Below are 23,668 nucleotides of genomic sequence, written 5' to 3' on the forward strand. Positions count from 1 at the left end.
TCCCCAGCCTCTAAGGTTGCACACTTGCAGGGTGCCTGACTCGCACAAAAGACAAGTGCTTCAGCTGGAAAACCCATCCCGTCTCGCTCGTCTGAGTAAAAGGAGCGCAGCCTGCCCTTCCTGAGCCAACATCTAAAGTCATCACGTCCTTCTCAAGCCATACAGGTTGGCAAATGTCTGTCAAATTCCATGTGTAAAATTAAAAAGGTGAAGGAGAAGGACAGGACCAAAGCTCCAACACAACAGCAATCTCAATTCCGGCACGTATAAGATTTCCTGGACCTTATGTGGCACTCGTGCTGTTGTGCTGCAAAATCTTTGGGAATTTAACACTGAGTCAAAGGCCACTGAAGCGCTTTCCCTATGTTTCTACTGATGCACGGGAAGCCCTTGAAGACATGGGGGAAAGGGAGATGAAAAAAGAACGGAAGGCATAAAAAAGCAACAGGAGAGGTTCAACTGCGGGAACAGCAAGGAATCACATGCATAAAAATGCGGTAAAATACTATTTTTTCATCGCTAATTTCAACTCGTCACGGGGTTGCTGCCCGAGATGGCCGCCCCGACGACGTGGTCGTTTCTGTTCGGGTCCGTTGGGGCGGCTCTCCCGCACACGGGCCTCAGCAGGTCACTGCTCCGCGGGTGCTTAGCGTCAAGCCGGAGTCCGCCGGGCAGCTCCTTCCCTCCCGCAGCGGAGATGCGCTTCGGCGCAGCGCCGGGACTGTCCCGCCGCTCGCGCCCGCGGGCACCTGCCAGCGGCACGCCGAAACGCTGGGAAAAGAACAACGAAAAAAAAAAAAATGCAAAAGAGACCAGAAAGAGAAGGAAGAGGGAAATAAAATGAGGTAATGATAGGCGAACTAAAAGTCAAAAAGAACAGCTGGGAAAACAGAGGAGGGAAAACAGCTACAACGAATCTCCTTTTCCTCAGGCTGCCGATGCCGCCGTTCCTTGCGCGCACAGGGCCGAGGCGGACCGCGGCGGGCGGGGCGGAGGGTCCCGCGGCCGCCCGGGGCACAGGGCGCGGAGAAGTTTCTTCCGCTGGGCACGGGGCCGCACGCCCCGTCAGTGTCGGCGTCGTGCGGCTCCGGTCGGGGTCCCGCGGGCGTGCGCCCCTGTCCGCGCCCGCCGCGCGCCCATTGTTCGGCACCGCCAATCCGCGGGCTCTCCCCGCGGCCGCCAATCGCCTCCGGGGGCCGCGCGGTGAGGTCAGCGCCGCTGCGCGCTGACATCACGCCGCGGCCCGGCGGGGCGGGCCCGGGGGGGCGGGCGCGGCCCCCGCCCCGCGCGCGCGGGTAGTGGTGGAGCGGCGGCTCCGCATCCCGCATCGCTGCCGGTGCGCAGGGGGCCGCCCGCATGGTGGACATCCTCCTGCCGCGGCCGCTCTCGGGCGCCATGGGGGAGCCCTCCAAGAGTAAGTGCGCGCAGCGCAGCGAAACGCGGGGCCGAGGCGGGCGGGCGTGCGCGGGACTCTGCGGGTCGAGCTCCGCGCCGCCTCTGCCGTCGGGTGGACTAGCGGACCGCGGGCGCGCTGACAGCGCCGGGAAGGGCTGCGGCCCCACGGCCGGCGCGGACGGCTGCGGGCTCGGCCCGTGGCAGCTCCGGTGCCGCTATTCCCGTTCGTGCCCAGCGCTTCCCGATCTCACTGGCTCCTTACCGAATGCCTGTCCTTTCTGCTGTCCACGCCGCTGAGCTCATTTCTTTCGTCTGTTTCCATTTTTTTTTTCTCTGCTTCCCTCTGCTTTTTCTTTCTTTATTTGCCCGCGTTATCGTTTTTCTTTCTTTATATCTTTCGTGTTTCAGTTAGTTTTTGGGTTTTTTTTTTATCTTTATGTCTTTTTTTAAAAAATTTAATTTTCTTTCTGTTCTTGTTTATTTTTATTTCTCTTTCTGTCTCTTTGATTCCATGTCTCTTACTGTTTTCATTTGTCCATATTCCCATTTTAACTGTCTCTGGGTTTTAGATGCTTTTATATCTCTTTCTATCATTCTGTTTTAATTTCTTTTTCCTTCTTTCTTTCCTATCTTCTTTCTTTGTTTCTTTCCTTATTTTTTCAAGTTTTCGTCAGCCGTTGTTTTATTGCTTTTGTGTTTCTGCTTTTATTTTCATTTTCCGAAATTCTACTTTTACGTCTCTGTCTTTCTGAATTTATTTGCCTTGATCAAGTTTCTTTCTTTTTTTTTTCTTTCCCTTTTTCTTCTTTCTTTCTTTTTTCCCCCTTGGCCGTATTCGTCTCCTTTCGTGTTTCCATCCTTTCTGTCCGTGTATCTGTCTTTATTTCTCTTTCTTCCTCTTTTGGAAAAAAAACCAAAACAAATCAGAATAAGAAAAAAGGATGAAGTGTAAAAAAGAAAAAGTGCATTTCCCTAATTGCTGGCGCCTGCTCTGGCACAGTGCTGGCTCTGACCGTACCCCGCTCGCTCCCGGCAGGGCGGCCGGGGCTGGCCCTGTGCGCGGGCTGCGGGGGCCGCATCCAGGACCCCTTCCTGCTGCGGGTGTCGCCGGACCTGGAGTGGCACGTCGCCTGCCTCAAGTGCGCCGAGTGCGGGCAGCCCCTGGACGAGACCTGCACATGCTTCCTGCGCGACGGCAAGGCCTACTGCAAACGGGATTACAGCAGGTGACCCCGAATGAGCCAACGCTCGTTAGAAAAAAAAAAAAAAAAAAAAAAAAAAAAAAAAAAAAAAAACAAACAAAAAAAAAGGCAAAAAAAAATATACAAAAGCCCCTTAAGCCCCCCGATTTTCCCCCAACGAAACCCCGACTCTCGGCCGCTGCCCGCCCCCGCGGGCAGCTCTTGGAGCCGCTCCGACGGCGCGGTCGCGGTCCTTGACGGTGCGTCGCGTCTCCGCAGGCTCTTCGGCATCAAGTGCGCCCAGTGCCGGGCGGCGTTCAGCAGCAGCGATCTGGTGATGCGCGCCCGCGACCACGTCTACCACCTGGAGTGCTTCCGCTGCGCCGCCTGCGGCCGCCAGCTCCTGCCCGGAGACCAGTTCTGCCTGCGGGAACGCGACCTGCTCTGCCGCGCCGACCATGGGCCGTCCCACGACGGCGCCGCCGCCCGCGGACCGCGCAGCCCCGCGCTGCCGCCGGCCGCCGCCGCGCACCTCGCAGGTACCGGCTCCCCGTCGGGGCGGGTGGCGGGACGGGGAGGGTATCGGGGGGCTGCGGTGGGCGAGCGGGCGGCGGCGCTGACGATGCGCGCCCTCCCCGCCTGTCCCAGAGCCGGTGCCCGGGCGGCCGCCCGCCCCGCGGCCACCGGCGCACAAGGCGGCGGAGAAGACCACCCGCGTGCGGACGGTGCTGAACGAGAAGCAGCTGCACACGCTGCGGACCTGCTACGCCGCCAACCCGCGCCCCGACGCCCTGATGAAGGAGCAGCTTGTGGAAATGACGGGGCTCAGTCCCCGCGTCATCCGCGTCTGGTTCCAGAACAAGCGCTGCAAGGACAAGAAAAAGTCCATCCTCATGAAGCAGCTCCAGCAGCAGCAGCACAGCGACAAGACGGTGAGCGCCCGCCCTCTTCAGCGGGTAGGGAGAAGTGGGTGGGGGGCTCGGGCGGCAGTCGCGCTGAATCCCCGTGTGCCCACAGAGCCTGCAGGGCCTCACTGGGACGCCGCTGGTGGCCGGCAGCCCCATCCGCCACGAGAGCGCCGTGCAGGGCAGCGCCGTGGAGGTCCAGACCTACCAACCGCCCTGGAAGGCGCTCAGCGAGTTCGCCCTGCAGAACGACCTGGAGCAGCCCGCCGCCTTCCAGCAGCTGGTGAGCCGCGCCGGGCCGTCCGTCGGGCCGCAGGGGACGGGCGGATTCCGGCCCGCCGGGCCCGGGCGCTGAGGAAGGGTGATGGGGCAGGGGGCGACCGCGCCGGGCCCTCACCGCCGCTACTCCCCCAGGTCTCCTTCTCCGAGTCCGGCTCCTTGGGCACCTCCTCCGGCAGCGACGTGACCTCGCTGTCCTCCCAGCTCCCCGACACCCCCAACAGCATGGTACCCAGCCCGGCCGAGACGTGAAGCGGTCCGTCCGCCCCGCCGCCGGACCTCCGCATGCCTGCGCTCCCTGCATGAGACACCCGGCCCCGGGCCGCTCCCAGAGCGTCGGACAAACGCCTTTGTTTTTTTAATTATTCTTATTTAAAAACAAACAAAAATATGTTACTGACGGCCAAAAAAGCACCGGGATCCTCGCTGCCTTCACCAGACCGGAGAGAGAGCCCCCGCCCTGGTTATTTCGTGTTTTGTTTTTTTTTTTTTTGTTTTTTTTTTTTTTTTTTTTTTTTTTTTTTTTTTTTTTTTAATGCGGATTTCGATGTTTCTTTTCCCCAAAGAAACGCGGATTTCTCCGCCAAAGCCCGGCACGGTGACAGGCTGCCTCGCCGGCCGCTTGCCATGGGGACGGTTTTTCTTCCCTTTTTGGAAGGAAAAAGTAAACAATAATTTAAAAAAAAAAAAATCTGCAAAAGGGGGAGAGACTCCTCTGGCGTGCGGCTGCGGAGCCGGCCTGGACCTTCCTTCGCGGAGCCGCGCCGTCCAGCCTCATCTCACACCGATGCCTCTGCCGGGCCGCGGTCTCCGGCCCCGCACGATCGCTGGAAAAACGGGACACGGGAACGAGACTTTTTAACGGGAAAACCAGTACTAATAATGTTAAGTTATCAACGGACGAAGGACGGATTGTTTGCGCCTTTAATGATCAAAAGTAAGTTATTGTTATTTATTGTCAGAGTCAGCGGTTGAATAGTGGGATTAAATATTTTGGACTTAATAAAAACAAAACAAAAAAAAAAAAAAAGAAAGAAAAGAAAAATGGATTTAAACGAAAAAAGCAGAAACTAATTTTAAAAAGTGGCGGAAGGGCGGCGAAGGGGCACCTCAGGCGCAGCCATACGGATCGGGAGCGGAACTGAGCGGGTCGGGACGGGCAGAGCCCCGGCTTCTCCCGCACGGCCTCACCCCACCGCGGTAATCGGATTTCAGAACCGGGGCCGCTTATTTATAGCCGGGGAGGCGAGGTGCAGGTTTCCCTTTCGGAGTAGCCCCCAGGCTCGCCCGACCGTGCCCGCACCTGCCGCGGTGCGGGGCCGCCTCGCCTGCTCCCTGGGGTGGCGGGGCTGGGGGCTCCTCCGGGGCGGCGAGGCGAGCCCTACTCTCCCGCGTATCCATCCCCCCGTCCAGACCCAGGCGGCGACTCCTTATCTGTCTCTGGCATCACAAGGGAGCGCGGCGGTACCGCTGCAGCTCCCGTGCCCTCCCCCTTACCCTCGCGGGACTGCTCAGGACCAGCTCCCCGCGGGATCGCCGGCCCGACCAAACTCGAGCTACGCCGAGCCGCGCCCCCGTCCCCATCTCCGGGCACCCGGGGAGCAGGGGGAGATCCGGGACCTGCCGGAGCCCTCCGGGCTGCAGGGAATGGGCAAACGCGGCGCCGGCGCGGCTCCACCACCCTGACTGACTGTGGCGCGGGGAGCAGGGACCGGGTTCCCAGCGCCAACTGCCGTCGAGGCGGACGGAGCCGCCCTGGGCTGCGGGGCCGCCTCAGCCCGGGGCTGCTCTGCACTGCCGGCCGGGGACAGGTGGGGATGGGGACCCTGCCGCCCTCCCAGCCCCGCCGCGGGGCTCCCGCGGTTACCTGGCTCCGTCCGGGTCGGGCCGGAGCTCCGCGCGTTCTCCCGGGGCTGGACCGGAGCGAGGCGCGCGGCCTCGCCTCAGGACCGCCGCTGCCTCAGGCCCGCACCCGGCCGGGCCGGCAACTATGGGAGGCGCGGAGGCCGCGGTCGGGGCCGCCAAGAACGGACTGTTCCGGTGCCGATGGCGGTCCCGCTGCCGGTCCCTGGTCCGGCACCGGTCGCGGTCTCGGTCGCTGCCCGGTCGCGGTGCCGGTACCCGCGGGCGGGAATCGGGCGCAGGGCCGGGGCGTCGCGCGCCCCCTCAGCGCGGCGACGCGCGGGAAACGCTCCGGGCCGGGCGCGGGGCACCGACCGCGCCGGGAACAGCGAGAGGCCGCAGCGAGCCCGGCCCCGGCCCAACCGAGACGTTAAAAACGCACGAGGGCTAAAAAATCTGTCTTAGGTGACGTATCCTCAATCACCCCAAAAATTATAAGCCAACTTTCCGCAGGGCCAGATGTGACAAATTACTTTGATTTGATTCTGATTGACTCTTGATTAACAAGAAAGACATCTTACGAGTGGTTTTCTCCTATCTTTCTGAACTTTGTTGCTTACGGTAATTCAAACATACTGATGATTTTAACACAGAAATCACACAAGACAGAATAAGTTATTTTATTACAAGATATATAGAACATATTTTCTCTATTTGCAACCTTATTTCAGCAGTTCTGCAGTGCAAGTCCCACCACAGGGCAGAAAACACCAAAATCATGACATTGCATACAAGAACGAAATAAACTCAAATTATCAAAATTACAAAACAAAACTTGGAAGTATCTACAGTACTTATACAAATAGTGCAAATTATATATCTACAGCGTAAGTATTTAGAGTATCAAAAACGTTTAAGAATAGCATTTTAAAGAAGGTAGTCAGCAGGAACTCGTCAGTGTGATGATGTTAGGGATTTAAAAACTAAATAAAACTCTTATTTTTTCAAGAAGAACTGTCGAGCTTCTTCCCAAGACTGCCGGGGGAATCTGTTGGAGAGCTCAAGATAATCTTGAGAACTGAAAAATTTTTCTGTTGAAGACAGAACATAAAATTACCAAGTTATTACCTCTTAAGATAAGATGGTAATAAAACAAGAATAATGAATGCACAGCCAATTTGAGATACTTTAAGTAATTTACTCCACTCTCCCTATCCAAATCTTCTCAGAGACCATGGGGTGACACTTCTGTGGAGCTTGGGACATCTATGCTTTAAGAATGGGGGCAGAAGCTCTGATGAGCAAAGGCTTTCATTTGTAATTGCTCAGGGACATTATACATCTCTGTGTATACATCTCTGTCCCTGTGCAGAGGGACATTATACATCTCTGCACACTTTATGTTCTTGGACCTACTGGGGACCAGCTCAGCCTCGTTCTACCCTGGGCAGCCTCAGTGGCATTTTCTGCTCAGCAGTTTCTTTTTTTTACCACAAAGGGCTGCAGAAGAGTTGTGCTCCCGACTCCCCAGAGCTCAGAGCATAAGCACAAATTGCAGCTTTCACTCTTGAGAGCGTGCAGTGATGTGGACAGGACTTCACTGTGCACAGGTTTGAGGGTCTGATCCTCCACAGAGCACCCAACTACGGAATTTGTGCTTTCAGGTTTTATTCCCATCAGTGTTATTATTCCCATTTGTTTTTGGGGACACCATCCTTCAGATTCAAGTGATATAAGAGACAAAAATAATCCTGCCTACACTACTATTAAGTCAACTTTTTTGCAACTTGGGAATGTTTAGAAATCACACTCACATGTTCCTACATCTTTGTTTAAAAGTTCCTCCAGTTTGAATAGTGAAAATAAAAAACAAGTTTTCCACTTGGGTTTTAGATGTTTTTCAAACAGTTTCTCATGCAAACACAATCCTGGAAAGTTGGTGCTGCAGACACTGCACGAGGCTGCTTCAGACTGAGATGTCTGATGTCACCAGTAAAAATCTCCATAAAGTTACTTTAACTTTATAATTTATTTTTAAACAAAAACTTTTTGTTTTAGACCTAAAACCACTCATCTCCTGGCAAACGCTGAGGAAATGGTGGTGAATTTCTGCCTGTTATAAGGGAGAAATGACTGTCTGAGCATCACATTTTATGCACAATACAGCTACTCAAGACCAGATGCCCATCAACACTTGAATTTCAGCTGTGTTTAGCAAGTAACAGCCATCTCAGCTGAGAATCTTTCAAATGTTTAGCCTATAAAGGTTGACTGCATTTAAAGTGATATTTATAATAACTGAGGGGGGGGGGGAAAATCACAACTCTTCTGCAAACTGACAAACTTTAAAGGACAATTACAGGACAGCATTATAGAGATTTTTGGCTCTCTGGATGTATTGGCATGGCTGCATAGCTTCTGCAACCTAAAACTTTTGAAGGCAGCCTTTGTGTCAGCTAATTAAATATGTGCAGGTACAGTATCACATTTTAAGACATGATACCACATGGCACTGAATAAAGATTAACAGTCCGAATCCCTGATAGATGAGCAGCAGACTGGAAGACACGTATGTGTAGGTCAGGATGTAAGCCAGGGAGCCCACCCCCAAACTGTAAAATCATGCTGCAATTTACTGTATTTATTTTCACCCATGCTGAATTTAGAAAACGTAAATCACAGTATCTACACATTTTGATACCCAATTGTTACTCTGTTACACTGCGGAGAACGTACCCCTCTGCTGAGATAACTGATTTTCCATCTGGCCTGAGCTCTGTGCAAAATCCTGTGGGGAAAAACAAACAAAAAAAGACATCAGGTTTTCGGCTCTTATATCTGAGGAATTAAAACAGCATTTTAAAGTTTTCACAGTTGTTCAAAAATACTAATACTTCATGTAATCTGTAAATTAACAAAGGTGGCTTGTTTGCTATGGATCATAATACAATACTGCCAGCACTTAAATTCTGTAATTCACAGTGGATTTTTATACATTTATTTACATCTGTTTTCAAAAAAATATATTTTTAGTACACAAACAGAGAATCCAAGGCTTTAATGTCTTCTTAGGAAATAGTTATTATTGTGATTTTTTATTTACCATAGCCATGTTTCTGTAAAACAAACGGTGTTTCAGATTTTTGCTCCCAACTCCAAACACACTCTTAAAAAAATTAATGACTGATCCCAATTTCAATGGCTGTGCTTCCCAGCACTCCGGGAGCCTGAGGTGCTGATCTCCTGGGAGAATGTGGAGTCACTGCCCAGCACTGCTGGCCATGGCAGCCAGCTGTGCCCCCAGCGTGGGGCACTGCACGATCCTGCTGCTGTCGGGCCTTGGGATGCAGCATCCTCGGAGCCAGCATGGACACCGAGCTCAACCAGAACCAGTAAGCTCCGCACTACATATCCTGTCCTTTGCTGGAGTCTCCACTCAACAGAATACTGAAGAAGAGATTATCCGAGATAAGATACAACACAGCAAATCATGGATACTCCTGAATGTTTCTACTCATTTCTGCACCTCTCCAAACAGAAGTAACAAAAATAAACAGGCTGATGCAAACTTCAGCTGATGGAAATAAATCTCTCGGTAAGGAGAGCATTGTAAAATGCAGCAATGCTCTTCTTTTGATTTTTGCTGCACATTTAACACACTGTATTTAAGTGATATATTCGTACATACCACCAAACTTTTACGTAAACGGGACTTCTTTTTGCGTTCCCTGGCAAAGGAAGAATCTCATTTTCTAGTCAGAGGGCAACATTTTACAGTTTTTCCCAAACCTACTGAAGCAAATGAGAGATTTGCTTGACAAACAGCAGTGAGTTGAAATACAAGTAGAGAGGCAAGTCCCCTCTGTGTGTGCGGGATCTCAGCATTCCCTGGATCCTGCCAGCACTGCTCTCCGTGTGTGCGCGTGCAATATCTGGGATTAGACTTTAAAATGGGCAAAATACTGAAGGACCAGTGAAGTCAGCAGTGACAGGACACTTTACAGTGCACACCACTCTTCCAGATTTTAATGGAACACCTTCTTTAAAAGCCTGCAGGCACAGTACACGGACTTGCCATCTGGGATATAACTAACTGGAAATCAAATCAGTAACGACCCTTACAAATATACTTACGCTTTACCATAGCTACTGCGGATTTTAGTGCCATTCTCTCTCTCATAGCACAGAAATCAAGGTAAACAACCTTAATTATTAATATAGGGAACATTCTCCTCCACTCTCATGTTTTTTAGCTGAAAAAACCCCAAACTAAACTTGCTGCACCACTAATAATGCAAAAAATATTTTTTTCAGTTTCACTCTAAGAAAATCAAAGAAGTTGAATTATAGCTGTGTATTTAACCAGAAGTTCATTACTATACAGGAAATGTTTTCTAATAGTAAGTTCTGAACTTATTTTTTAAAAAGTGCTCTGCAATTATTTTAGTATTAAAAGGATAAAAAGTAGCTGCACTCATAACTTTGATGTTACGCAAAGACTTTTAGTAAATATTTAGTTCTTGTACTTTCTCTTTCAAATGCATGTAGCCTATCCTTGGACTAGCATAAAGCATTAGGAAAAGGAATCCGATTATCATTTCTTTATCAACAACAGTAACTTTCAGGTGACTGATACAGGGTTACAGACTCCTAAAGGTGTATTATTTTTAGTAGTGGAGTTTATGAAAACAGCATTTATTCACTGGAAACAGTCAATAAAATGCATGAAAACCACGAGGCATGCAAAAATCTGATAGATAAAACAGCATATACATTTAGGCAAAGGGAAGAAAAATAATGCAAATCTTTATTCAAACCAGTATTTGTAATGACGTTGGTGGCTTACTGTCAAAAATAAAGATTGCAAGATTAGAGCAGTAACATATGTTTTGTGTATTTTCTGCATAAAATATATACACTTACCCAGCTCTCTGTAAATCTATGGTACACAGTATACAACTGTACATTTACATGTAAACACATTAATATACCAATTTCAGATATGTTATATGGGCAGGAATTTTTTTTAAAATAAATATTTTAAGATCTACATCAAATCTTCCCAATACATGCAGTAACTTTAATGAAAACCGGATTCTGCACAGACAGGGAGAACCTGAACTACTCGATAACCTTTTAGTGTAATAAGATGCCTCAAGTACAGGCGTCATCTGTGGCTTGAGAAGAGCTGCAGAGAACCTGAAAGTACTTCACTGCTGTTTGCTTGTTTTATTGAAGATCCCCACCCTGAAAGCAGAAGCGAGCACAGCACTGCAGCCGTACCTGGATGAAGGTGGCCAGTAAAACACAGCTCATCTCCTGCTCCAGGATGATCTTGTTCTGAGGGTTATTGAAACATGCAGCTATGAGCGAAGGGAAGAGCACTTTGATTAACCGAGGATCACTGAAATACTGGAAAGGCAACTGGCAGAGCTTTTGCAGCACCGTGGGGTGACGGCCAGACTGTACAATGATCTGAAAATACAAACAGAACAAAATTAAAACACGTGATCTATGTGTTCCTCTCTTCCTCTTAACCACCAAGGGTGCTGAAGTCATGCTAAAAAAATGAGCATGGATGAGGAGTAAGTACTAAAAATAAAGCCTATAACATTTAGTTCAAATAACTTCTGTTTCAGTGTGCAAGAACTATTTTTACTGCGGAATAATATAAAAATTATAACGCTCTGAAAGTTCTTTTTTCTGGATCACCCAAAAAGACAGCAAATAAGCACGGGATCAATTTACAGATTACAATAAAATAGATAATTTAATACCTTAATTCAAAAGACAAAGAATTATAGCTCAGGGACTATTCTAAGTTAGAGCCATGAAACACAAAACCCCGACGCCTGCCATTTAAACACACTGAGCATGGTGGGGGGAAAAAATCCAGGAAGAAATCACCAGGATTTAAAAAATCCTCCTGAAGCTTGACCATCCTTTCCTGGAGCTGGCAGTTCGAGAGGAGTGTGTTTCATGGGAGATGTCTGCCACACATTCTCAGGCACCAAAAAGAAAAGGGGATTGTGAGCTGCCCAGTGAGGAGTTTCTGTAAGGAGAGACTCCAGAGATCCTCCCATCTGTATTCCTTATCTCAGTTTCTATCAGTGCCATTGGCTCTAAAAGGAGAATTGTTTAGATAAATGGGACTGTTGTCATGAAGAAGGCTAAGTTTACAACTGTATACATCTGAAGAAATAAGGCAATGCTGTCACTGGTCTCCTACAAAGGAACCTTTCCAATTCACTTGATATTCTTATAAAATCTTTGCCATAAACTAAAAAATGCCCGAATTGAATCTGTTCCAAGTAACCTTGATTAGACAATTGCAATATGAAAGAGCTGTTTGACCCAAAGTTGGCTTTTTGGCATAGGAGGAAGCTCCTATAAGGTTAGAACACTGTAAAACCGAGGGTCATGACTGTAAATTGTACTTGGAAAAACACAATTTTACAGGTACACACCCAGACAAGACTGCATTCAAATTAAAACCAGAAGGACAGAAAGAAGCAGTTGAGACTACAGGAACATAAATTACAGGGATTTACAAGTTTTCAAAGCACTTTTAATAATACCTTCAGAGCACACACTAAGTTGATAATGCAATTCCGTTTAAAAACAAGATGAACAAAATAATAGTTTGCATTTGTTTCAGTTCACCAGTCAAAAAAGACTTTGAAAACCTTTCAAAATACTGGGAGCAATGTCTTAATGCCCTTAAAGACAGAAGGATTTTTTAAAAGACAGCCAAAAAAGTGACAATTAAGCAAGCATACATTCAAACACTGTTTTGAGGAAAATATCACTGAAGCATTTGGATGATACTAAACTCTCAGCTCCCAGCCTGTAAGCAAGAGGTGGCCCCCAAGTTTGGGAGTACAGTTGAAATTTTAAATTAACCAGAGTGGTTATTATACTGTTCTATTTTTCTGTCGTAAATTCTACAATCAGTAAAGTATTTAAAGTCAATCATAATTGGTACTAAAATAACTACAATTGGCATCTCTAATCCAGGACAGAACAAGAGAACTCTCTTGATTTCCTTTTAATGGCCACCATACCCTTGATGAACAGGCAGAGGCAAAGAAGCTTTTGGGACTTCTAATTTTTCATTTCACAGTTCACTTCCTTTACCTGTCCTAAAACTGCCATGGACAGTTATTGAAGTCCTGCCAAACTCACAGTGCAGATACCCAAATAGCTTCCATGGAATTATTATTTCATTATCTTTTCCTTTTCAACAGTTTTACTACTATGACGTTTTCAACATTAAAGATAGGAAGGTATATAGAGGGGTTGCTGACTGTTTTAATCTGGTATTTATCACATGTGGAATCAATTTAATGATTTCAGCTCATTGTACTAATGCAGCTACTAAACCTGATACACTATATTATGTACTCTGAAGAAAAAAACATGAGTCACCCCTTACTGGAAAAAGCCCCAATCAAATAAACCTGCAGCAGAGCACATATTCCTTGTTTCACTGTCAGTGGCTGGAGAAAGTGAAGGCCAGCACTTGACTTAGCTGATGAACAACAAAGAAAGCAAAAGAAAACCTTGCACTTCTCTTGCCCTTTTTTTTTTTTTTTTAACCTTTTCTTTTCTTTTTCTTTTAGAACAATCACTTGGCTTAGTAATCCCAGGGAGTTTTGCAGGCCTGGAATATGGAATACTCATCTTACAAACTGCTCTCATACAAGATACAAACTCCTTACTGAAATGCAGTTTGCCTCTCCCCCTGCCACAGACCGGGATCCAGGCACATTCACCCAGAATTAGCTTTTCTTGTTGCTCTCTCTCTAGCCTGCTAGTCAGATATGGCTGTCAAATGTAACAAGATCCTAATTAAATCATTGCATTTCTGTGCAGCCAAGCATTTAAGCACCTGCTTAACTTCAGCTGTGTGCCTACGTTCCATTAATATTTGCTTGTGGTTTTCGTTTTCTGAACTGAGACCTATCAAATTAGTCCAAGCTACTACAACCTTTTTTTTTTTTTTTTTTTTATCCAGAGCAGGCAACTCACATTGATGTTTTCTGTATTTCCTTTTAAAACGTTGCTTATTCTCAGAACTTATAGATATTCACACAACTTTATTGGTTTTGTCTGTGCTTAGCTGGAATAAATTCCAGGTTAGTTTATCTTATTTATGGCCCAACATGTGCTAAATGCTGGAACAATCCTGTGAAGACCCAAACGACACACAGGTAGGAGACACAGCAAATAGGTTTCTGAAATGCTACTTCATGATGAAGGAAGGAAGATTTCCTTTGTGTCACCAGCCAAACTCCACGCCCTGATCCATCTGATCCTCTGATCCTGGCCCACCATTGGAGGTGGAGCCCCTGTTACAGAATAGGTGAGAATCCAGGTTTAGCACACCAGAAAGCATGGGTCAAAAAAGCCTGTTGGGTCCTCAAAAGCCTGTTGAAGAGAGACTGGAGCAGCTCAAATCCTCACTTTTAGGACTCCAATCTTGCCTGGTTGGTGTCTGCCTGCATTTCCAGGTCTCCCACACCATGTGTGCTGTGCCTGCTGCACCTACAGCTGACTGTCTGGCACCATGAGTGATGTGGTGACCTGTGGGAACTTTTCACTGAGCAACACCTTTCAGGGCTGCCTATCAGTTTTCTTCTGTCATTCCCACCACTTTATAGCTTTCTGCAGGTCCTGCTAATTTGCCTAATCTGCAATAGCCAGTGGGTCAGGCTCTCTCCTCTGCCCTACCAGCAATCCCACGTGACTCGCGCTCTCGCATGTGCAATAATCATCCCCATCAACTCCACTGGTATTTCTGAACTTTATCACCTAGGAAAGCATGATTCATGATTTCTGAAGTCTCTAGATAGAATCCGTGTTTTCCTCACATTCACTCGGGCTAATATTCACTACAAAGTGTATTGCTTGGCCATTTGCTGTAATTCCCACTGTGAAAGCCTGAAGCAGTATAAAAGTCAGTCTTTCAAAACAGACACCAATGACAAAAGCCAGCAATATGCCACACAGCACTTGAGCAATAAAATAGGACAATCAATCAAAAAATTAAAAGCTCCGTGTGGTATGAAACAGTAATAAAGTAGTGAGGGGAACTCATCATTCTCTTGGGAGATAAGGCTTCCCCAGTCACTCAGGTAGGGTGTCTGGCTCCGGACCTAAGGCAACTGCTGGAAGGACTTCCATAAGGATATTCCACCCTGGATACTCAGTTCTTCCCTGCATGCCCCCCAGGACAGCAGCCTTCCTCTCCTGCCACTGCTTCCTGGCACCTTACAAAGGAGAACTTCCCAGGACTGAATGCCTTTTCTAAGGAACTAATAGACCATATCAACCCGAAAAACCTGGGCATGATTTTCCTCTGGGTAGCAAAGGGGAATGCTGCAGCTCATTTCATTTTTCAGTGAGCTCCAAGGGTACCAGAATTAATGTTCTGATGCTGCTGCAGGAATAAGAATCATAAAGTGCAGCTCCTTTCCTTCCTTTCAGAGAGATAATGAGTAGCACACATAGCAGCCTTCACCCAAGAACCAGCAAGAGAAAGATGTTTTGCTGAACATCTCCTAATTCTATTTACATACTGCATATACATATTTGTACTTCACTTAATCTTTCTCTGTATTCCTTTTATCAGTGAAAACTACTTCAAAATTATTTTAAAATGCATATATATGTATTTTTGTCAAAGGAGGGTAATAAAATCCTCATAACTAACAGGATCCAGAACTTTGGAATGATACAGCAACGCCACAGAATGTCTGAGCAGTTGCATGTCAAATCAGATGCAAAATCTTCCAATTCAAGAGTTAATTTTACAGAAAGCTAAAATATGAACCCTCTTGCCTTTGAAACTGTATTTTCACAATCAGGTAACTGAGTGTACAAACACGATTTTCATCAACAAAATGAAAATGTCATTTAGAATGTTGAAGAATGACTGGATGTAAAATACTAAACAAATATTAGTTACATTAAAGTGAATTGATAATTCATATATTCATATCATTCATATATTCATATGTTCTGAATAGACATGTAATGGAGATGCATGCTAGTAATTTGTCAAGAACTAGCACTTCAATTAAATTGCCCTGTGAAGATTTATTATAGAGTAGCATTTTTTGTGACAATCTGAGTTTCTTTTTCTAAATTGTAACTGCATTCAAAAAAGAGGAACTAAATGAATTTTAAACTCTGCTTGCAATAAAAGAGATTTAAAGAAGATCATGATCCTAGATTGGTTTCCAATGGTTCTATGGATGTATGTTAAATATTGTCAGATATTTTATTACAAATAACAAAATAAATGGTTCAGTGTCAGACCAAGAACTTTTTCACTGCTTGTGTACTACACAAGGTTAGTCCAGGATAATTGCAGACTGGAAGTGCTGATTTTTAGAGCAATATTTAGTCTAGTTCTACTGATGGATTTAGGTTTTCTTGCTTCACTTGGACATTTGCAGGTCTTGCAGGCATGAATGATGTAAAGATATCATTCATGTCAGTTATTTCTGTCAATATATACAATAAAACCACCACAATTATCTTTTATGGATGCTAATTAATTTTGTAATCAGATAAAAGAATAAGCCAGCACCAAACTTCTTGTCTGTGGAAGGACAAAATGAAGAAGTGAGAAGTGATTCCCTTTGGGAGCAAAGGCACAGCTGGCACCAGTGGCACTGCTGGGGCACATGGCAGGGGCAGGGTCAAGGCACAAGGTGGAGACAACACCCAGTGGCTGTGCTGCCATCTGAGCCCCTGGCACTGCCTCCCACCACCATTCCCAGCCAGGCCATGGAAACTCTGGGTCCTTTCTGCAGCCCATACGTTCTTTTCATCCACAGAAGAAATGGAAAATGGGCAGCTGAGAAAGGAACAAGAGTGCCAAGAAGAGGACTGAAATCTGTAGGCAGAAACCCACATGTCGAGTTTTGAACAAAACCTTACAAGCCATCCAAATGTGTGGCAACCCTGCATGAAAATGCCAGGTTCTTAGTAGTCTATAGTCAGGCTGATGGTTTTTGTTAATTCTGACCAAATATTAGGAGATGTAGCTCTTTTTTCAAGTGAAAACTGAGACAAAGTTATACTAATGTGGATACAGGAACAAGCAGTTGAAAAGTTCAGAACTTCCTGAAGCAAAACCTTCTTTGGCTCTTGAAAAAAAACCTGACAGTGAAACGGGGTGTTCCACAGGTACTTAGAAACAAATACAGTGCTTATCACTGGGAGCTGAATTCACTTTCTAGAAAAACATCCTTCCCAACAGAATTTCTTTTCATTTTTATGAAACGAAACATTAAAATGTGCCCTTTACTTGTCAGTCCTCTTCTGCTATAATGTAGTTCATGTTCAGATGTGATTTTCTTAGAACAACTCAGCCTAAAAAGTTAATGGTTCTCTGAGGGGCACTCTTTGCCTTCTCTGCTATCTCAGATGACTTGTGCTTCCAACCTTCAACATGGCCATTATAAACATTAGGATCTTAAAATGGTAGTCAGTATGGGAACCACTAATGTTTCTTATCCATGTATTTATCATTTATAAAAATGTCAATTCTAATTTGTACTAACAAGTAATAACTTCATTGAACAGGAACTGTGCATCCAATTTCTGTAACAGTATTCCATCAAACAGTTAAATCCCTTTGTTTGATGTCAGGTTATTTACAACTTCGTAAAAGAAGTAAGTCTTTATATTAGTAGTCCAGAGTTTCTCTTCAAAGTTAGATCTGCATTTTTTCTTTGCTTCTATATAAACAGATCTCATACTGCTAGCATTTAATCAGCAGAATGTGTCACCACTTAGGCTCTTCTTCTGTTTTAAGGTCAAGCTCTTTTCTTTCCATTTTGCAAACTCCACTATTGGCAAAGCTCTGAGCAAAGAATGTTCTAAATTCCTCCTAGCACTTCTCGGGAATCAGAGCACCATTTCCATGCAAAAAGGAAGTTCCAGAATGCTACATTCAAACATGAAAATAAGAATTTTGTCTATTTGAACAATTCCAGTGTTTATTTTCTTAGTGTCACGTGTAAGCTTTCAGAGAGAAGATAAGGGTGTTCATGAATAACATCAGTCTTCCTATAAACCACATACTAAGCATTATCCTTTTAGAGCTCTATGGTTTAAGCAGATTCAGGGGTGCTCTGTGTATACATCAGAGAAAAAAATTCTCACATCCATTTTTGTATAGTCATCCTAAGACATACCAACATTTAGGATAGGACAAGGGCCACCACCAGGACAATGATGCACTGAAAATGTTAAAATGTTTATCAAAAGTGATGCTAGTGGAAAATCTAGCAAAAGTTTATTATACAAAACTTTTGAACAAATGCAGCCCAAAATGACAACTAACAAGTCACCTTAGTTATAAGACAACAAATGGAAGTAGATATAAGATTAAATTAATCAATAAATAAATAATGTTAAACAAGTATTGTAAAAGATAAACTTCATTACAGTGCGATGAAAGGAAAATGGAAGCAATTCTAATATCCATTGAGGTTACTTGTGAATTTAATACTTGTCCAGGCTACAGAAGAAAACAATAATCTAATATCTGACCTGGAAAAAGTATTAAGGAAAAGCCTAACTACCAAAGTGAGAGCATTTTAGCATTTATTAACATAAAAATAAACATTTAAATGTGAGGTTGTTCTCACACTTCGTGTTCATCATATACTTACAGACTCTGTTAAACTACAGGGTATCACTGCATCCTAGAAATTTCTAGGCTTCATTGTTTCCACAATAATGTAGCAAAAGATTCATATGTTTAACTGTTAGCCTAATAATTTTTAATCAGAAAATAATGTTATAGATCCAATGTATGAGAAATACATATTCTGTCAGATAAAATAAAAAAAAACATCATGACACATCTCGAATCCTCAGGTATTATTCTGAGCCCTGAAGTGATTAGAATTAACCTTTGCAGCCCTGCACTGTTTTTGAAGAATCATCTTCACTCTCAGATATCATTTTTAGCTTCGATGATGAGCCACTTACAAACTTAGGCTGCTGCTTTGGGCACGATTCTCCAGTCATTTACTCTGAATGAAATCCAACTGATCTGAAGAAGGACGATTTAAAGGGTAGAGAACAAAGAGGACCAGTTAACAGAAGTTCAGACGAACTATTGGCTGAGGTTTCTGCTAGCATCCTTGGAAACAGAGCTAGTTTTGGTCAAAATCCCCAGAAGGTGTGAATAATTCAAACATTACACTCTAAAACACATAAAATCTTTTTGTGTGTCTCAGAGCGTTTTCTCTCTTCAAAAGCAAACGTTTTCTGTCACACTCTGGAACTCTACTCACAAGTAAGCTACACAGTGTTGGAATTACTATTCCTAGCACATTTTGTCTTATGGCTTCCATAAGAAATGTAAAGGGTTTGTCAAAGTATCAAATCATCAACTAAAAAGCTTGTGAAACACTGAGCCACTGGACATATTACAGAGCTGGCTGAGACAAAGCTTCAAACAGAGAGCAAGAAAATGTGCTTTTCTGACACGAAAAATGAGCTACAATTTACCCTTTACTAAGGGGAGAGGAAGATGTGCAATATTTTCCCTAGTACTCCATTAATGCATTTTGCTCTTTATGTTTCAGCATCTCTTCAATCAAGTGCGACTTGAGCTGAACATGACACAACGGGTTGGGAAGACTTCTCTGGGCCTCTTGCAGGCTCCCACCCTCAGAGCAGCATCCAAGGAAGAACTGTCAGCTGCTGGGAACACAGAGCAGGCCGGCGCTGCCTCTGCATGGGGCCGGCCACGGCGGGGACAGCCACCGCGGTTCTGCAGAGCCTTCGAAATCCAGAGTTTATGAGAGCAGCGCAGGGAGTTCCCTCACACATGAGGCCAGACAGACAATAGCTCGCAAGGCTGATTAAATATTTGCAGGCTTTAGACTTTGTTTTAAGTCTCAGTGTGAAAAGCAGTTCCCAAGCAAAGGGGCGAGTGTGGCACTGGGTGGAGCAGGCAGGACGGCAGCCTTGCGCAAGCTCCTGCCTCTGTCCAAAGCCAGTGCGGCCCAGGCCCAGGTCTGAGCTGGGAACAAACTGCCTATTAAGCAGGATTATGCCAAACTTTGTGGTGTTTTTTCGATGTGGACGAAGATCCACTGGGGATTAAGTTGATACCACCAAACTCCTTTTATCCTGACCCAGGAGTAAGATTTAGAACATCGTGCTCCGGAGGTGGCAGCAGCTGATGGCTCCCTGTCTTCCTGAGCCTCAGTTAGGGACTGGATTTGAAGGCTGTTGGAAGTACTGGCTTTTATGACTTTGGGAGAGAAGTTTATTCTTTCGTGTTTACAGTTTGAGAGGAAGACAATAAGATAAATCCAAATGCATTAATTTCTCACACTAATTCCTATACACTCTCTCTTCTCGTCCCTACAGGCATCAGCCAGTCATCATGAACTGAAACGAAATACACTTTACTTCATGCTAAGTCTTTGCTCATATTAAATTACCTTCCTCACACCCTCTCAAAAACCCCAACAAAATCCAGAATGCATTTTGGAATGTTAGAAATACAATTAAGATGTGACACATGAAATGGGCGGTCCCAAATGCTTCTGACATATTTGATTTGCTTTGTCATAGATCATTCTTAAAAAGAAAAAGTTCATTGGGAAGCTCTAATAACAACAAAGGTGTCTGACAAATTATCTAAAAGGCATCTTTTCCCTGACTGCCCAGACAGGAATGCCATCTTTCCTGAAGACATTGGTTCACTTAAGTGAATTTATGTGGCTGAGGATGTAAGGCTGCGAGAGCCAAAGCATACATTACAGAGCTGCCTTAATGTACTTCGCTCTAACCCAGGCACTTTAATCCTTAGGAGATTTCTGTTCACAAGCTGAAGTGCTTCTAAATGGGAGTCAAGACTACAACTTCACATGAATCACTCACTTGCCAAAATCAGCTATTCCACAAAATTTACCAGGCATATTTCTTGTTCAAACCTATAAAGCTTTAAAACATCAGGGTATGGGGCTTTAAAAAAAGTTTTAAAGAAAAACCTCATAACCTCAACATGAAATCAATACTCCAAAAAATCCCTGTTTGAGAACAAATAACAAAATCAGAATTAAGTAATTTCAGATCCTATTTACTTACAGATAGGGATGTTAACTGCACGGTAACTACTAATTTCTGCACCTTTACTCTTTGTGCCGTATTTTCATAAAGTTCACCTACCAGATCAAAATTGTTCCAGTCACTCCACAGCCCCAAAAGCAACATAAACTATGGAAGTTTCATGATGGCCTCTAGTAAACAATCTATATGGAAACTCTACATATTTTTATAACTTGCAAGTTTTCCTGTGCACTTCTGATTTTCACAATTTTTCCATTTTAGAAGTCTTTTTCTTCCTTCCCACTAACACTATAGAAAACTGGCCTCATATTAAAACTCAATATGCACTCTGTCAAAAGCACAAAATAATTTCCCTCCAGAAGGTCACTTTTAATCCAAAGTCCTTTTGTAAGTGTCCCTTGCAGCCCAGTACTTGTAACCACAGCTAGGATGTGTCATACACAGATATATATTTGTGACATACACTGTGTATGACAAAGGCTCCTGCTACTTTATGACACAAGAAATGCTTAGAAGAAAATACGATTATAAGTCAATAATTTAACAAAAAAGGGAAAATAATCTTGGGATGAAACCTTTCTTGGGGACTAACTACCATGCTTTGGGTGCCATGAGTGAGTCCTAAATTTCAAGATCCTTTCAGAACTGTAACTAACATACAATATTCCAATTTCTTTACATAACATATTTTTACCTGTGATACTGCTGTGTGATGTTTTACATATTTAACATGGGAGAAATTCCCTGCCAAAACATCCTGTTATCTTACTGCTCCTTACCCCTTTACCTGAAGTTAGCTGAATGCCCAGAAACATGTTTTGCAACAAAAAATCCACACCTGTATAGCAAGGAGTAATTTCTAGTAGGTTACTGATACTATTACAGCTAATTCTTTGTGCTTCTATTTTCAGCATGTAGACTATTAGATACTAGCATTTCAATTATTTATGAGTTTATATGAGTTTTTATGGACACAAATGGCTGGGGATAGAGGGTTTGGACAGAGAAATAAGTTAGAATTACACAACTGGAAGACTTTTGGGAATGAACTCCCTTCTTCAAGGACACACAATGTGCATGCACATTTTTTAAAAACTTCTGAGAGAAGTTTTTACTTCTATCTACAAGCCTAATTTTATAACAAAGTTCGGAAAAGCTGCACACACTTTTTCCTGACTCTTTCAGCAGAGATTTTGTTTTGCAATCTAGCAAGAGTATCTTCTAGAAGCATATAGTTCATATCTTACAAGCCCTTAAAGTCAGTGGGATTCTTCTAGAGCACTCTAAATACAGTGTGTATCAAAGACTGGGAGAACAAAAGCTATGTTTATTTAAATAAAGCCATAGCAGTGCAAACAAATAATGCAACTTCTTTTGGAGCCTGTCAGCAAGATTCAGAGGCTGAGGATCTGATTTGTGAGGACTTTTCAGATGAAAAATATTCCCTAACTGCAATGAATATGGAAAGATTTCTATTCCCAATGCAGCAATGTGAAAGAAAGCGAATCATCTGTCATTCCTGTTAATTTAATTCCAGGACCACATTCAATTATTCAATATAATATGCAAATAAGGTGAGTTGACAGCACATGCTAATTATATTCATTATACTAATTAAATCAAACAATAAAAGGGAATAAAAATGTAATGAAATAGAAGGATAATTTTAATTAACATGAACATTTTAATTAGAAACTGTAATTCTACAGTCTGATATAGTAGGGTTGGCTATTGAAAGATTGGACATTATGTTTATTACACAGTTTAGAGTTCCATGTCTATCCTTGGTATCATGGGACCTGTTTTTGTATGGCAGTAGATTAAATGGTGGCCAGAGAAAGAGAATCCCTTTCCCCTGCTCATCCTTCCCCAGGAGCAGATGCCCTATCAAGCTGAGCTGGCCTGTGAGGCAGGGGCTGCCTGGCTCTGTAATAAACACAAGTTCACCTTCCAACACAAAACAGGGCAGCTCAGGCCTGACTGCTGGCCTCGGAGCATTTCAAATATTAAAGAAACACTCCTTGCTTTTTTGCAATTATTACTTTCATAACTGATTTATTTCTTCAGTGACAGCAGCTGCCCTGGAAAAGCTTTATGAATGTTAAAACAGAATAAGAACGAAGGAAAGGAATATTACTAATATATTATATGTGGGCAGAGTCAGCAAAATCACAGTCTTTCTAAAATAAACAGAGCAAGCACTATCAAAACACTCCGGAATGTATTCCTCAGGAATCCACTGTCCTCACTGCTCCTCGACAGAATCACTTGGGCCTGGACCAGGAGCCAGGCATGGTGGAAACACCAAGTGGGAGCCCAGGCAGAGGCTCTGTGTGTGGGACCCATTGGGAGGGGCTGAGGGCTCCTGGAGCTGTGGAGAAATCTGAATCTCCAAGCTACACAAGAGAAAAGCACTTTCCTCCTTCCTTTTCAATTTGCTACTTAAGTATAAAGACTTTTACAGACACCATCATAAATGAAGTCAAACCTATATTATATTAAATGACTGGCATATGATGCTCTTGGAAGATTTTGTTCTATGAATGTGAAATATTTAGGAAATTGCCCTCTTATGATTTTGTCTGCATAGTGGTAGCAGTTTAAATCACTGTACTACTACAAAAGGTCAATGCTGAGGTTGACAGGCTGTAAAATTTCTGTTTTAGAAATCTATCTCTTCTCCAAACGGGGAACTGCCTTTTTTTTTTTTTTTTTTTTTTTTTTTTTTTTTTTTTTAAAGTTGCCTTTTTTTTCTTCTTCCAGTATGCTGCTTTGGATATTTGTCTGTTGATGCGGATAGACAAAGGAACCACAAAAAGGGACACTGAAAACTCCAGACAACGGTTTGTTCTTTTTCATTTTGAGTATTGAAAGGAATGAAAACATTTGTTTGAAAGGAATGAAAACATTACCGTTTGTAATAAGAAATACAAATTTAGAGAGGAAACGACT

The 23,668-nt window shown here is 44.3% G+C and overlaps 2 protein-coding genes across 2 annotated transcripts in view; one reads left to right on the top strand and one right to left on the bottom strand.

Annotated features, from left to right (window-relative positions):
• The first annotated feature begins 1,247 nt into the window (after positions 1–1,247).
• Positions 1,248–4,257, top strand: ISL2 (ISL LIM homeobox 2). Its single transcript, XM_083870578.1, has 6 exons — positions 1,248–1,414; positions 2,432–2,621; positions 2,856–3,115; positions 3,225–3,508; positions 3,594–3,764; positions 3,896–4,257. The coding sequence occupies exons 1-6, from the start codon at positions 1,357–1,359 to the stop codon at positions 4,010–4,012; spliced, it is 1,080 nt and encodes a 359-aa protein (XP_083726704.1). The 5' UTR covers positions 1,248–1,356; the 3' UTR covers positions 4,013–4,257.
• A 2,020-nt stretch (positions 4,258–6,277) lies between these two features.
• SCAPER (S-phase cyclin A associated protein in the ER) overlaps positions 6,278–23,668 on the bottom strand; it is a 135,798-nt gene continuing 118,407 nt past the window's right edge. The window contains exons 30-32 of the mRNA XM_083870732.1: positions 10,886–11,077; positions 8,339–8,390; positions 6,278–6,693 (exon numbers count right to left, since the gene is read on the bottom strand). Of these exons, the coding sequence (XP_083726858.1) occupies positions 6,599–6,693; positions 8,339–8,390; positions 10,886–11,077 (339 nt within the window). The 3' untranslated portion in view covers positions 6,278–6,598. The remainder of the gene's footprint in view (positions 6,694–8,338; positions 8,391–10,885; positions 11,078–23,668) is intronic.

Source organism: Zosterops lateralis (assembly GCF_965231275.1).
Source record: "Zosterops lateralis genome assembly, chromosome: 13".
NCBI classification, from domain to species: Eukaryota; Metazoa; Chordata; class Aves; order Passeriformes; family Zosteropidae; genus Zosterops; species Zosterops lateralis.